Source organism: Ursus americanus, chromosome 7 (assembly GCF_024610735.1).
Source record: "Ursus americanus isolate L20-20 chromosome 7, mUrsAme1.1.p, whole genome shotgun sequence".
Lineage (NCBI taxonomy): Eukaryota > Metazoa > Chordata > Mammalia > Carnivora > Ursidae > Ursus > Ursus americanus.
Window position 1 is genome coordinate 39,029,927 of NC_142133.1, and position 13,518 is coordinate 39,043,444.

The window sequence follows — 13,518 nt, forward strand, 5'->3', positions numbered from 1 at the left end:
TGAAGCAGAAGTTGCTTTAATCAAAGGGTGAAGTCCTCTATCAGGAGGACCTCACTGAACCTTTGGTGGTGGGGTCTCAGCCTACCCCCCACATGCCCTGAGGCCCCTCAGGAAGGAGGGAGCAGCTGAACAGCAAATCCTGGCAGAGGCCAAGGAATGGAAATAGGGGAACCCAAGTCAAGGGGCAGGGGTGGGCACTGACAGGTGGACGTGAAGCCGAACAGGGCAGGGACAGCTGTGCACACACAGTTCTACAATGGGGACTAGCTGAGGTGGCTGTGCATCGGGCAGAATGGCACGAGGAGGGCGGAGGGTAGAAGTGGATGGGGCGGAAGGAGCACTTAGGAGATGAGGCGACCATGAAGCTGGTGCAGCTGCTCCTGGGTCAGCACCAGCCGGTGTCGCTGTCCAAGGCCAGCGGCGCACGAGAAGATCACTTTGCCCATGTAGACAGTGTCGTCTTGCTGCTCTTCCTTGGCCTGGGAGTTGGCAAAGAGAAGAGGCCCCCAGGTCAGAGGCTCACCTGAGCTGTGTGCCCAACAGGGACCCTGAGCACTGAGACCAAGGCAGCTCCCACAAGACAGACTTTAGGGCTCCCAGACTATGGTGACCACATACTCCAAATCAGAATTGGGGTACATAGTCTGACAATGGAGTTTTGAGCCTCTCCTGGTGCCAATTCATAAAAGATGTTCAACTGCTAAAATACTGGAATTTCTGGAAGCACTGCAAGGACTCCTGAGTTGCTTACGAGATTTGGCCAGTTAACTCAGGATGTGCAGTTGTTGGACCTGAGACCCCAAAGGCCTCTTCATATTCTGGGGGAGAGGGGAAGGACCCACCTGAGGCCTCGATACTGCCTGAACTCCTCCCCATGCTCCCTCTTACCCTAAGGAAGGCTGACGAAGGGAAGGTGGCAAAGTCAGTGGGGACTGTGGCTCCAGGGCGCTGAGATACGGTCTCCTTAAGGACCTCATCCTGGCAAGGAGTAGAACAAGGGTTCATTTTGGGGACACCCCCAAGGCTAGCCCAAAATCTCCCTGGTTTCACAGGGACACTAATATCAGGAGGAGAGCAGGGACTTGGTCCTCTCTGTCACCATACTTTTGCTCTCACTCCAACCCCATCCCCACCCAACATCCTTACTTTACAGATACCTATCCTTTGAAGCCCAACTCAAACTCCACAGCCTCTGGGAAGCCATCCCCAACCATTCTACCCCACAGTGATCTCAGCACTGAAGAAGCTGTACCCAAACCCCACACTCTAAAAATGATCCCATGGGGCGCCTGGGTGGCTCAGGCATTAAACGTCTGCCTTCGGCCCAGGGTGTGATCCCGCCATTCTGGGATCGAGCCCTGCATCGGGCTCCTCCACTGGGAGCCTGCTTCCTCCTCTCCCACTCCCCCTGCTTGTGTTCCCTCTCTCGCTGGCTGTCTCTCTCTGTGTCAAATGAATAAATAAAATCTTTAAAAATAAATAAATAAAATAAATAAATAAATAATAAATAAATAAATAATAAAAATAAAATAAAAATGATCCCAGCTCAACCCATTTTGTTGATGAGACTGTGTCTTCTGTTTGCACCATGACAGTGAGCTTCTGAGGCAGGAACCCTGCCTTGCCCTCTACCTTCTCCCCAGTGGGCTGTCTAGCACAGGGCTGGGCCCACTGGAACTCTGGCAGTGCCTGTGGAAATGAATGTGCTAAGGGCTCCAGCAGGGAACGTTATGAAGCAAACTCTGTAGACTGAGGAAGGGCAGGGTCTGAGCTAACCTTGAGTTTCTCGATGGTGTCACTTAAGGACTTGAGCTGAGCCACCTGCTCCAGGAGTTGGGCCGACGGGCTCTTGGCAGCTGTGGGGAAGGAAGGCTAGTGAGGCTCACCAAGGCCCAGGCAGGCCGCTGTACTGGATTAAGGGTTAGGCGTGCAGATATTAGACCCTCTCGTGGAGCAGGTACATAAGAGAATGGGTGAATCAAGCAAACTGACCACTGAGGCCAGAAAGCAATGCTAGGAAGAGCCTCTACGGTATGGCAGCTGCCTGGGTAGGGGTTATATCCCCAGGGTAAAGAGAGGCGGTATGTTATACATCTCAGGGGTTGGTGGGTCCATACCAGGGCTGGAACGAGTGATATCTACTACGTGGGTGTGTGTGCTCAGTTGATTCAATGTCTCCAACAGCTGGCTGGTCTTACGATACAGCGCACCAGCTGCTAGCTCACTGTCAGGGCCCTCGTGAGGTGAGGGGGAGAGCTTTGCCACATGCAGAGGGGGCAGGGCTGCTAAAGATGCCTTCATCTGGGCTCCCTGTGGGGGGAAGAAGAGGAATGGTGGTAAGAGATGATAGAAGGCCCTGCCATCTATCATCAGTGGGGCAGGTAGACTCCACCTGCGCCCCAGTCCTTCCTGTGACGCCCTCACCTTGAGGATGCTATTCTCATGCTGGAGCTGGGAGATGTGCAGCCTCATGGCCGAGATCTGCTGAAGCAGCAGTGGTGAGTCCTTCACCAGCCCGGGGCCTGGCACAGACCCTGGAGCCTGCCCAGGTGCACCGCCTGTGTGTACCAAGACAAATGTCATCAGCCGCAAGCGCAGAGGGTGGAAGATGGGCCCCAACCCTGCTCATCCCCTTTCTTATCCTCTCCCACCTCCAGTCCTGGTTGCTCCCAAGGAGGGAGTCTTTACCCTGCTCCCCCAGACCCACTTCCCACAACCCTGGTAACCCCTCGCCGAGGTGGCTCTCTACCTCGCTGCTGTTCTTCTGTGCTCGGGATAGCCCATGGGGGAGCAGGAAAAGAGGAGAGAGGAGTTAGATGATTTGGGGGCTAAGGGGCCACACCAGAGGAATCCTGGACATGACCTACAGGAAAACCCTTTCCTAACCATCACTCCCCCCTAACAAGACGCTGCCCTTGCCCTCTGCACTGGAGGAAGAGCAAATATGTGCGAAAGAGGAGCGAGGTGTGAGGAAGAGTGGCAGTGGGGGTGCGTGCTGGAGGAAGCACTTGGGGCAGGAGGTGTTCCTGCTCCTTGCCTCACACTCCATCTCCAAGAAGGGCAGAGGGAACACTCCCGAGACCCTAAGACGTCTGCACCCTTGGTATTCTGCAGCAGCAAAGCTGAAGTTAAAGGTGCAGCCGCATTCCCTCCTCCTCAGGTTCCCCACTGTGCTGGGGTGAAAAACGCTCTTTTTTGGTGGGAAGTTTCATGAATCAGAACCAGTATCTGTTTAGAGAGCCTGTGCTATGACAACACAACGTGGTAACTCTGGAGACCCTTTGGCCAAAGAACAGCAGCCAACTGTACCACATGAGTCCAAAGCCAACAAGTACTCGGTCACCAACCAAGAACAAGAGGCACCAGCGAAGGGGGTTTTGTTGAGAACAAGACAGGCATAGCAGGGGAGCTCTAGAGATCCTGAGGGCTTCAGGGCAAGAAGTCTGTCTTCTGGAGGTAAGAAAGAAACTGAAAAACTACAGAGCAGACGAGAACTAACATGGCAGTGACCGCCTCCTTGGTCCAGGAAAAGTGGGGAGACTGGGCCTCAGAACTAGAAAAACTCCAGGTAAGGAGCCCTGACCACACTAGAGACCAGGCAGAGGTCAGAACACAAGCCCCAAGTGGAACTGGGAGAACTCAGCAATGGAAGAGACAACCACACCACAGGGTAAAGTCACGTGAACTCAGTACGGAGAAATACAAAGTGCAAGCAGAGGAGCAATCAAGAGCAAGCATCAGGCATGGCTGGATACAGCAGCAGAGTTAGTCTAATCTGCTGCAGGCTGATGACCCTCTGGGATATAGGGCTGGCACAGAAAGGCCAGACCCAAAAGGGACATCTGCTAGAGTATAACTGTTGTTCTAATTCTGAGCTCCACTGAAAAGCTGGTAATGCCCCACCTTGACCAGGGGGACTCTGTGCATATCTTCAGGAGAAGTAAAAACTTGGTAAAAAAGCTTTCATAGAGCGAAACTGGGCGAACACATTCCTGGCTGAACATCCAGTAAGCGGGGGGCAAAAGTCAAACTGAGGCAAGGACAGGAGGGAAGCCATTCAATCTCATCTGGGCCGACACTGCCTATCGATACCACTACACTCACCACCAGCAATGCCAGAGACCAGGGTAGCAATACCCGAGGGAGGGGGCCCCCGGAGCCCCTCGATTGTGCGCTTCGACTGGCTGTTCAGCCGCTGCTTTAGCTCTGCCTTCTCTGCCTCTAGCTGGTCAATGTCAGCCTGGAGTGCGTCCATCGTTTCCTCAAACTCTCTGTGAAAGAGAATCTGTGCTTGGGCAGCGTCCCTTCCCCAGAGCCCCCCTTCCCCACTTCTCAGGCCTGACAGGTCCTCGGAGTACCCCTGCTGGTGACGAGCCAGGAGCAGCACATGCTCCGCTGGGATGACACAGTGGGCTTGGCAGTGGGGAAGCAAAATGGCATCTGTTCCCCGGAAGGGGTCTCCCTCTGAGAGGGCCCGGGGAGGGGACGGGTTAGGAGGGACAGCAGCTGGCAGGAAGGAGGAGGGCAGTAACCAGGGACCCGGGGAAGGCGCCTGACTTCTCCTTCTTCCGCAGCAGTGCCTGCGTCTCCTCCAGCCGAGTCTGGACTTTCTCGATGCGCTCGTCTGCATCCTTGGCAGCGCTGTCCAGCTTCTTCTCCAGGAGACTCAGTCGCACATTGGCCTCACTCAGCTCCTCCCCCTGGACAAGGGCAGAGAGTGTCTGGTTCCCTTACATCCTCTCATGGGCCCCAAGAACCTGGGACAGACCACGAGCTAGAAAGCTCCTAAGAGCCCGTAGGTGCTCCCCCTACTAATCACAGGTGCCACTTCTTCCCTTAACCCCCAACCCGTCTCAGTCCCAGGAGATCCCCAACACTCAGTGTTGTCCTATACCTCAGCAATATTTCCTGGCCCCCCAGACCCTGAGCCTACACTACACCCTCACCTTGATTTTCAGTGACTTCTTCAACTCCTTGATAACTGTCTCTCGATCTTCAAGCTTCAAGCCAAGGCCTTCAGCATCGGTGATCTCTGCACGAAGGGCTGCAGCCCTCAGCTCAACTGGAGGAGGCTAGGAGTCAGGTGGGAGCAGAAGGCAGGGATGGGGAGAGGAAGTCATCAAAGTCCTCCTTCCAGAGAGAGCTGGGTATAGGGAGAGCCTTGCCTTCCAAGCAGGGTGGTGCTCTCCGGATTCCCTTCTCCTGCCTCCCAGCCCTCCCACAACCAGCAGTAGCTCTGTTAAGTCCGGCTCCTCTGGGATCCTCGAGCCCCTCTAAAGAGTTCCCTACCCACCTTGCTGGGGGGCCGCTCTGCATCATACTCGCCCTCCTGCATGGCTGTGGCCAGTTTGTTCATGGTACTGATGAGAATGTTGCTTGACTGGCGCAGACACTCATAGGGGCTGCTGGAGGGGGTCCCGTAGATCTGCAGGAGCAAGGGCAGCAGTGAAGATCCCATACTGGCCACATGACTCCATCACCACCACCTCCACCCAGCCGTCCAGGCCCACCTGCTCGCTTGCTTTGAAAGCCAGCTCCTCCAGGGCAGCCACAGGCAGTCCCTCATTCTCTGCCAGCGGGGCAATGAGCTGGGCAGCAGCAGCTGCCACCTCCTGCAGCACAGCTACCACCCATGTCAAGTGTTTCCTGCAGTCTAGGAGCGTGTCCGACACCTGTGCGACAGTCCAGAGTCAGGAGCCCACCCTGGGTCCCACGCCACAGCTCCCAGCTACCTCAAGACCATTCTTGTTCCCCGACCAGAGGCAGATCGCAACACTCGAGGCCCCTCCTGGTTCTACTCAGCTTCCTTTCCTTCCCCCTTCGCTGCCCTAAACCTGTGGTCCAAAGGCCAGTGCAGCTGGGATCCCAGGAGCATCTGTCCCTGGCATTCGCCTTCGGATCTTCTTGCAGAACTGGCGGATGTCACTGCATGATGTTTCCAGGTCCCGGAGTAGGAGGGCAATATCTGAAGCCTCCTGGCCACCCTACTCAGGGAACAGGAAATAGATGGGGAACCAACACAGCATCAGGGCAGGAGGTGAGGAGGTGGGGACTAATGAGGAAGAGGAGGTCAAAGAGATCCGGCTGTGCTCTCACCTGCAAGAAGGCACGCAGCCGTCCCACCTCCACGCTCATGCAGTCCAGGGCACTCTGGGTGAACTGTAAGGAAAGATGCCTGTGGTTGTCAGCTCCCAACAGGAGCCCTTCTGCCCCATCACCATTTCTAAGTAGTCCCCACCCTCCACCAACAAAGATGTCGGTTCTCCACCTTCCCCGATCTGACTGTTCCAGTCTTATGGGACACCCCTTGAAGGCCAGATCTCTTGACCTGATGTCCTCCAGTGCTGATCTCTACAGGGGGCTCAACCACTGGCCCAGACACCTCACCTTAATGTGGTCAGCCAGCTGCATGGTACTGTCCTCGGGCTGTTCGGCAAGATGGATACTATACAGATGCTGAGGAGAAATGACAGAGAGACAGCCTTTAGATGCTGGAAGGATAGAGAATTCTTCCCAAACTGCAACTTGAGCACCGGTCATCCTAGGACTCTGGAGGTGTAAGAGAATCTGAGACCCCAAGGCGCTGCATCCTCAGGCAAGCTCCTTTAGGAGCAAGCCAAGCCTTAAGCAGCCGGCCTAGGACCCACAACCTTGGCCACGCTGGCAACAGCCCCAGCAGGAGAAACCTTCCCTCCCTGCTGTGCCAAGCCGAATTCTCGCCGCCGACCTGGTAGTATTTGATGGCCTTGGTGAGAGGCTCTACGTTGACAGTCTCGTCCAGCTGATCCTTGTGTAACAGCTCAATGAGGAAATCCAAGGAGCGCTCATGGGCACTCATCTCAGGGTAGAGGCTGCCAACCTTCTTATACACGTCCACGTTGCACTGAGAGAGGGCGCTAGAGACCAGAGAACGGTTTTCTGAGGCCAAGGCCTGCCAGGCAATCTCAGTTCCACCCAATCTTGGCCCTGTGGTCTCAGACCAGGGGCCAGGGGGTCACTCACTGCTCATAGCGGTGGAGTGTGGCCTGCAACAGACTCAGCGAGTACACCAGCCCAGCAGCAAAGCTCAGCTGCTCCCCTGCAGCTCCTCGGAGCCCGGGCCGCTCCGAACAGTTTTCACTTAGTTCAAACTTCTCCTGGGCCTGCTTCCGGATCAGCTCTGCCTGTGGGAAGAAGCACCAGGGACCTGGGGCTCAGAGCAGAGGATGGAGAACACAGACTCAGGAACACAGGACACAAACTAAGCAACTAGGTGGGGCGGGGCGGCGGGGGGGGGAAGAGACACACACATGGACACAGAGAGGAGGAAAACAGAAACAGCTCTTAGATGGGGAGGGAGTCTCACCTAGGGAACGGATAATGCTGTGATTATTGGCAGTTGTGAGGATTTGGGATGTGGAGAAGAAAGGGTAGTGAACCAGTGGGACCGAGCTCTTTCCTGCCTTAAAGCTACTGCTTCTGCTACCCTTTTACCTGAATTCTATCCTGACGGTTATCCCCCAACTAGCTCCTAATCATCTTCTGGGTCTCAGTTCAAATGTTCTTCCTCCAGTGCCACCCTTCCACCTAAATCAGAGCCCCAACGGTGCTGTTTCAGAGAAGCCACCTGCCCGTCACAGCCCAGCGTCTGTAATACACATCCACCTGCGACTTGGTTAACTACCTTCCTCCACTCCACAATCAACCCTCTGTGAGCAGGGACGCCGACTGCGATCCTCACTCGGCATCCTCCAGGCCTGCTACACAGCAAGCTCAAAAGAGTCTTCCTGTTGAACACGGGATTAGTCTGATTGATCATACCTTGCAAATGAGACGAGGCATGAGCAGCAGCACCAGGACGCAGTCATGGTCCCCACCCGGCCGAAGGAAGCTGTCGGGCATGAAGGCTGTCAGCAGGGACATGTGCCGGTTGGCCTGGGCCACCTCCATCTGCCTCAATTCCATCTCAATTGCCTGTGAGGTGGACAGGTAGGTGGGCTCTCAGCCAGGCTGGAGAGAGCCTCAGAACTAACATGCCTTGTTCCACCAGGTCCCCTACTTCTGGGACAAGCCTAGGCCAAGAGGCTTCCAGACCCCCAAGCAAAGCATCCCCTCTCCTCCAGCCACATGAAGTCCAGATCAGCCTACAGCCACACCCAGGCTGGATCCCCAACACTCCCCACTCTCTGGCCTAACCACTGTCCTGACCTTGGCATGAGCCTTAGTCTCAGCAAACTTGATTTTGAAGTCAAAAGTCTCCGGGGGTGGCTGCTGCTGCCTCTCCACAGATGCTTCTTGCTGGTTGGTCAGTTCGCGATTCACGTCCTGGGAGGAGAAACAGACGATGAGGCACAGCTGAGTCACGAGGGAGCCCAGGGTGACTACGCGTGGACAGGAGGGGGTACACGGGCACCTGAAGGTGGGCGGTCAGCTGGCGGTACTTCTTTATGGTTTGCTGGTAGTCTGCGACCGTCTCCTGAGCTGCCTCCACACGCTTCTGGGCCTCCCGGACCCGTGCGCCCGCCATGTCCAGCTGCTCCCGCAGCTCCAGTTCCGTCTCTCGAGCATTCTCCTGCAGCTCATCGTTCATCTCATTCATCGCTTCCTGGGAGGCCACAAGGCAGCAGGGCAAAGGAAAGGCAGAGTCAGGGTGGCAGGTCAGGGTGGGGCCACTCACCACAGCCTGCTCAAAGGTCAGGAGTCATGCCAGTCCCTCTTTCAGCAAGTGCCTTCCAAATACCCTCCATCAGGGTGGTAAGTCAGGGGTCTATCCTCTTACCAAGTCCCCCACGGTCTCTCTCAATTCTCGCACTTTCTCCTCTAGATTCAGGTTCCTGTCTGTTAGCATTTCCACCATCTCCTCAGCACCCAGAGCAGCGTCCACCTGCGTTACAGGGAGGGAACAGGGAGAAGGGCTGCCAAAAGGTACCTGGAAAGAGGCAACACCAACCTCAGAGGAGAGGGGTCCCCTGGGCCAGGGCCTGGGCTCCCCTGACCTGCTCCTTGAGCTCATCGATGGTGCTCTCTGCCTGACTTAGCTCCTCCTGCAGACGCTCCCGCTGCTGCCTCACAACCTCCAGCTCTTGGTTTTTCTTTTCCATGAGCTTCTGGAGTTTCACATGCTCCTGCTTCTCTGAGGAAGAAAGATCCCGCATCCTGCGGGGAAGCAGGGAAGGGAGAAGGGAGAAAGGATGTCTGAGTCACTGGCGGTGGCCGCTCTAATACATCTACGGACAGGAGAGTGAGCCCAGGAGCCAAGCAGGGAGGTGACCCTACCTCACTAGGGCATCCTTCAGGCGGGCGTTCTGCTCCTCGAGCTGCTTGAGCTGGTAACTGGACGCTGCCCCGTCTGAGCCTGGGGAAGACCATGAACATTTTCAGACACGGTTCCAACCCCACTGTCTGGCCCCCAGCAGCTCCTGGCCCCTTACCCTTCTCTTCAATCTCCGCTTTGAGGATCTCTAAGTCAGTGGTGAGCTCATCCACACGTTCCTTCAACGCCTCCACCTCCTGCTGCAGGGACTCAGCCCGCTCTTCAGCCATCTCCTTGTCCAGGGTGGCCATCTCGATGGCATCGGCAGTGTCAGCCATCTCCTCCATGTAGCGCTCCTTTGCCTCCAGTGCCTCCTTGGCTTCCTGAGGGGTGGAGGTTGGTGGGAGTGCAAGCAGAGACACGCCTCATGAACCCTTTTGCACAGGCTATTCCAGGCTCCGGCCTAGTGTCCAGTGCACCGGCTTGGGTCCTAAGCAACTCAGCTCCCTCATTCCCCCCAAGTCCCACCTTCCGCGCCTCTTTGAGGCGTCGCTGCAGGTCCGCCTGCTGCTCCTGCATCTTGCTCTTCCATTCTTGCACCTGCTCCAGCTGGATCTTATGTTTCTCCAGCTCTTTTAGTTTTGCCTTGTCTTCTGCCCGTTTCAACCGCAGGGTCTCCAGTTTCTCCTCCAGGTCCCGCACCTGGGCCCTCAGCCCCTCCTCCTCCTGCAAAGGAGAGACCTCTCAGTAGGTGCATAGCCTCCCCCTCCCCCCCACCAAGGCTGAGCTGGAGCAAAAGGACAGGAATGTATGCAAACATCATTCCGGCCCCAGGGTCAAAAGCAAAAGTGGCCTATGAGCACGTGAGAAAGGACGGGTGCATAAGGGGAAAATGTGGAAGAAAGGCAGAAAAGAAAGGGTAGCTGAGTGAACGGCAGAACCATACTCTACATCCCCACCCTTCAGAGTCAAATTCTGGGTCTCCCCCAACCATGGAAAATTTCTAAGATCCTGCCTGGGGTCACAGGCTCCCCTATGTCTTGGTTCTTCTTCACTCCAACCCCAGTCCTTACCTTGGAAGGGGAAGGCAGTGGGGGTGCCGCTCCAGGAGAGGTGAGAGCCGGTGTGGGGATGATGGGTGCTGCCAGCGGAGTCTGAGCCGGGGTGCTGGGCTCACTGCTGCTCAGCTCACCTGCTGATGCTGAGCCAGAGGGGCCCAGGGAGCTACTGGCCCCAGCCACCCCAGTACTGGCTGGGCGGGTGGGCTATTCAGAGAGGGCAGAGGAAGGCCAGAAAAAGAACATGGGTGGTGAGAAAGGCAGAATATGAGAATCCACCAAGGGAAGGAGACAGAGAAGGAAAAAGGCAGTGAGAGAGTATCAAAGCACAGTGAGAACAGAGAAGCAGAGTGAAGGGGAGAGGAAAAATGACACAGAGTCAGAGACAGTGACAAAGGATGGGGGAGGCAGGAGGCGGGCAGAGGAGAGAGGGAGGAAGTGATAGAAGACGTAAGATTATAATGCTTCTCCCTTGGCACTGACCCCATATTCCTCCCAGCTCTGGCACTACCCCCTTAGAGCAGAATCCCTTACTCCCCAAACCTCCCCTCTGTGACCCAGTTGTGATCATTCTAGCAATTTCTTAATACTCCCAGTCCTATCGTTGTTCTGGGCCTGTACTCTCCTCCCCCAGGAAGAAAAAGTGCCTCAATGTCATTCCCAGAGCAAAAGAACAAATTGGAGTTTGTTCTCTAACTTTCATGTTCCCAGAGAAGGCTGGGCTAAAAGTAGGGGTACCAAGTTCTGTATCCCACTCTTTGGGAGTTGAGCTAATTCTCCCTCCCTTGATCTACCTTAGGGACCTTTCAGGTAAAAGGGCCAAAGTGGAAGTTGTACTCCTAGGCTCCCCCTTGAAACATGGTCAGTACAGCTGACCTTCTGTCATCTCCCTCCCCCAAGACAAAGGGGCTCTAACCAGGCAACATTTACCCAGGCCCCCATGGGGCTGGGGCAGAGCTCCCTGAAGCCCCAGGCCCTGGAGAAGACAGGCCTGCCCAGTGCTCTCCCTTGCAGTACGGAGCCCTGAAGCTCTCCTGATGGGCTGACACTCAGAGATCACATGCTACCCACAGATAACCCCAGGTCCTTATCCCCTGACACTGACACTGCCAAGTTGTTCTTCGCCTTTCTTCCAACTTCCACTCCCAGTCATGCATCAAAAAACTAGTCAAAATGCTCTTCTTCAAGAAAGCTAGCCCTGATTGACCACAACCATTCTTGTTTCTCTTCTGCACTCAGGCTACTGGCTCAGACAATCTCCTAAGAGCCAGAAGTCATTTTCCCAGGAGAGGCTTGCCACCACCCTCAGTCCCCACACTCCTCTGAAAAAGAAGACCCAGGATGCACTGCGACCACCTTTAACTTGTTCACACACATGCCCACACACATGCACATGCCTGAAATGTGAGTCCATACTCAGCAGTGGCTTGTACAGAGGCCTTTATTTTTCTCACCTTGGGCCGCCGAGTTGTGGTCTGGACAGGCAACAGGAGCCAGAGGAGGAGGAGGAGTCAGGAAAGAAAGGATAATGGCAGAAAGACAGACAGCAGAAGGGACAGCAATGAGAGCAGAAGAAGTACCAGGAATGGGGTTACACTTAACTGCCTCCCCGCTCCCATCCCCACCCCATCCCCTTTTCCCTCCAGTCAATCACCTTGTTTCTACTCCAGGACCTCAGAATCCTATTCCCCATTTGTTGCTTGTCCCACTTATGCCCAACCCTTGCAGATCTCACACCTTCAAACACCCTAAAAATCCCAGAAATCCCCATCTCCTAGGCTGAGCCACAGGAGACCAAAGGCAGCAGCTGGTGGAGGTCCCTGGAGACGGTCCTTCTTACACTCCAGCCCAGAGCCAGAGGCCCCGCCCACCCACCACTCCCAAGGACTTTCCCAGGTCAGCCCCTTCCTCCAAGTGCCAGACTCCACAGAAGACCCCCTAGAAATAACATGTGAGCAGAGTGATGCTAGAAGCCCAGAAGTGAGTGATATGACCCCAGCAGGGGGGCTCAAGCCCCCTAGGCAAAACAGTGCTGCTGTCCTCCCTACCCTATCCCCTCCCCCAGGGCCAGATCCTGCAGCAGTCCCCATCCCTAGGGCAGAGGGCTCAGGTGTCAGGACCATGAATACTGCATTAACCAGAAGCCCAGAGCTCAGCAAAGTAACCCCACCCAAGCTGCAAGAAAGGACATGGGGGTGGGCAGCAGCATAGAGAAACTAGTGCCCTAAACAAAAATAGATGATTAATCCCAAGTTCCAAATTGTGTTCCTGCTACCCAGTATCTTACAGCAAAACAGCAAAAACATATTTAGCTTGGACTCTACCTCTAGGAGACACTGAGTCCAAGGAGATCAAACCCCACCCCTCCTACCCTGAGCTAAGCCTCCATAGCTGTTCTATGGTCCCCATAGAACTATTCTAGGGTCTCCATCCCACCCTGGAAAAGCCCTTTAATACAAACCCTGGTGGAGAAGGGATGCTGGGAGTACAACCGAGAGGCATCCTAGCAAAGGATAAGGGTGAGGTCGGCCTGCTAGAGGCATGAAGACACTGGGACCTGCTTCCCCACATCCTCTCACAGGAAACTCCCAGAGCCAGTTTGCAGCAAAAGCTGACTAAAGCCCAAGGCTGTGAGGCCACTGGGTACGAGGTCCAGAACACACAGTCAGAGCCCAGAGCAGGGGGCAAATGCCCAGGGTGTGGGGCATGGCAGTGACACACACCTCTCCCTGGCCCCCACCTTCATCCCCACCCTCCTCCCCCAACCAGGTAGACAGATGAAGTCAATCAGCCCCCACCCCCACCCCAGGAGGCTGCTGCCACCATCGCCCTGGCAACCCGGCAGCAGGACCAGAGCAAGCAAGAGTACCTTTCGGGCTGTCGGTGCCTGTCTCATCATTGCAGAAAACCAAAGAAAGCCAGGAGAGGAAAGAGAAGGAGGGACAGAGGAGGATGGACAAACACACAGAGGAAGGACAGACGAAGGGAGGGAGGGAAAGAGACCGAACAGAGGGAAAGGCGGCGGAGACAGGAGATTAGTGCATCAAATCCCAACAATGCAGCCTCAGCTTCCCGGCAGGCCGGCTGCCCAGCCCGCAAACGGCTGTGGCTCAGACGCAGAAGTCCCCCGCAGGTGCGCAGTGGGACAGCCAGGCTCCGGCAGGCACTGGAGAGGCGCCCGGCCCAGTTCACCAGCTAAGGCTGATGGCAGCCTCAGTGGCCGCAGCA

General features: G+C 55.7%; 1 protein-coding gene across 7 annotated transcripts in view; it reads right to left on the bottom strand.

Moving 5' to 3' along the window:
* Window positions 1-13,518, bottom strand: part of DCTN1 (dynactin subunit 1) — a 29,843-nt gene continuing 16,325 nt past the window's right edge. For 2 of the 7 annotated variants that reach the window (XM_087863568.1, XM_045788319.2), the window contains 27 exons: window positions 13,160-13,177; window positions 11,745-11,765; window positions 10,306-10,497; window positions 9,761-9,958; window positions 9,411-9,615; window positions 9,256-9,334; window positions 8,976-9,135; window positions 8,759-8,863; window positions 8,393-8,584; window positions 8,188-8,304; window positions 7,801-7,953; window positions 7,003-7,163; window positions 6,728-6,896; window positions 6,388-6,456; window positions 6,097-6,159; window positions 5,835-5,984; window positions 5,511-5,672; window positions 5,294-5,425; window positions 4,947-5,072; window positions 4,558-4,700; window positions 4,105-4,271; window positions 2,750-2,764; window positions 2,425-2,558; window positions 2,118-2,310; window positions 1,777-1,856; window positions 889-978; window positions 1-479 (listed from right to left, as the gene is read on the bottom strand). In XM_087863568.1, coding sequence (XP_087719694.1) covers window positions 342-479; window positions 889-978; window positions 1,777-1,856; window positions 2,118-2,310; window positions 2,425-2,558; window positions 2,750-2,764; window positions 4,105-4,271; window positions 4,558-4,700; window positions 4,947-5,072; window positions 5,294-5,425; window positions 5,511-5,672; window positions 5,835-5,984; window positions 6,097-6,159; window positions 6,388-6,456; window positions 6,728-6,896; window positions 7,003-7,163; window positions 7,801-7,953; window positions 8,188-8,304; window positions 8,393-8,584; window positions 8,759-8,863; window positions 8,976-9,135; window positions 9,256-9,334; window positions 9,411-9,615; window positions 9,761-9,958; window positions 10,306-10,497; window positions 11,745-11,765; window positions 13,160-13,177 — 3,432 coding nt within the window. In that variant the 3' untranslated portion in view covers window positions 1-341. The remainder of the gene's footprint in view (window positions 480-888; window positions 979-1,776; window positions 1,857-2,117; window positions 2,311-2,424; window positions 2,559-2,749; window positions 2,765-4,104; window positions 4,272-4,557; window positions 4,701-4,946; window positions 5,073-5,293; window positions 5,426-5,510; window positions 5,673-5,834; window positions 5,985-6,096; window positions 6,160-6,387; window positions 6,457-6,727; window positions 6,897-7,002; window positions 7,164-7,800; window positions 7,954-8,187; window positions 8,305-8,392; window positions 8,585-8,758; window positions 8,864-8,975; window positions 9,136-9,255; window positions 9,335-9,410; window positions 9,616-9,760; window positions 9,959-10,305; window positions 10,498-11,744; window positions 11,766-13,159; window positions 13,178-13,518) is intronic. The other 5 variants (XM_045788315.2, XM_087863567.1, XM_087863570.1 and 2 more) reach the window with 5 other exon arrangements.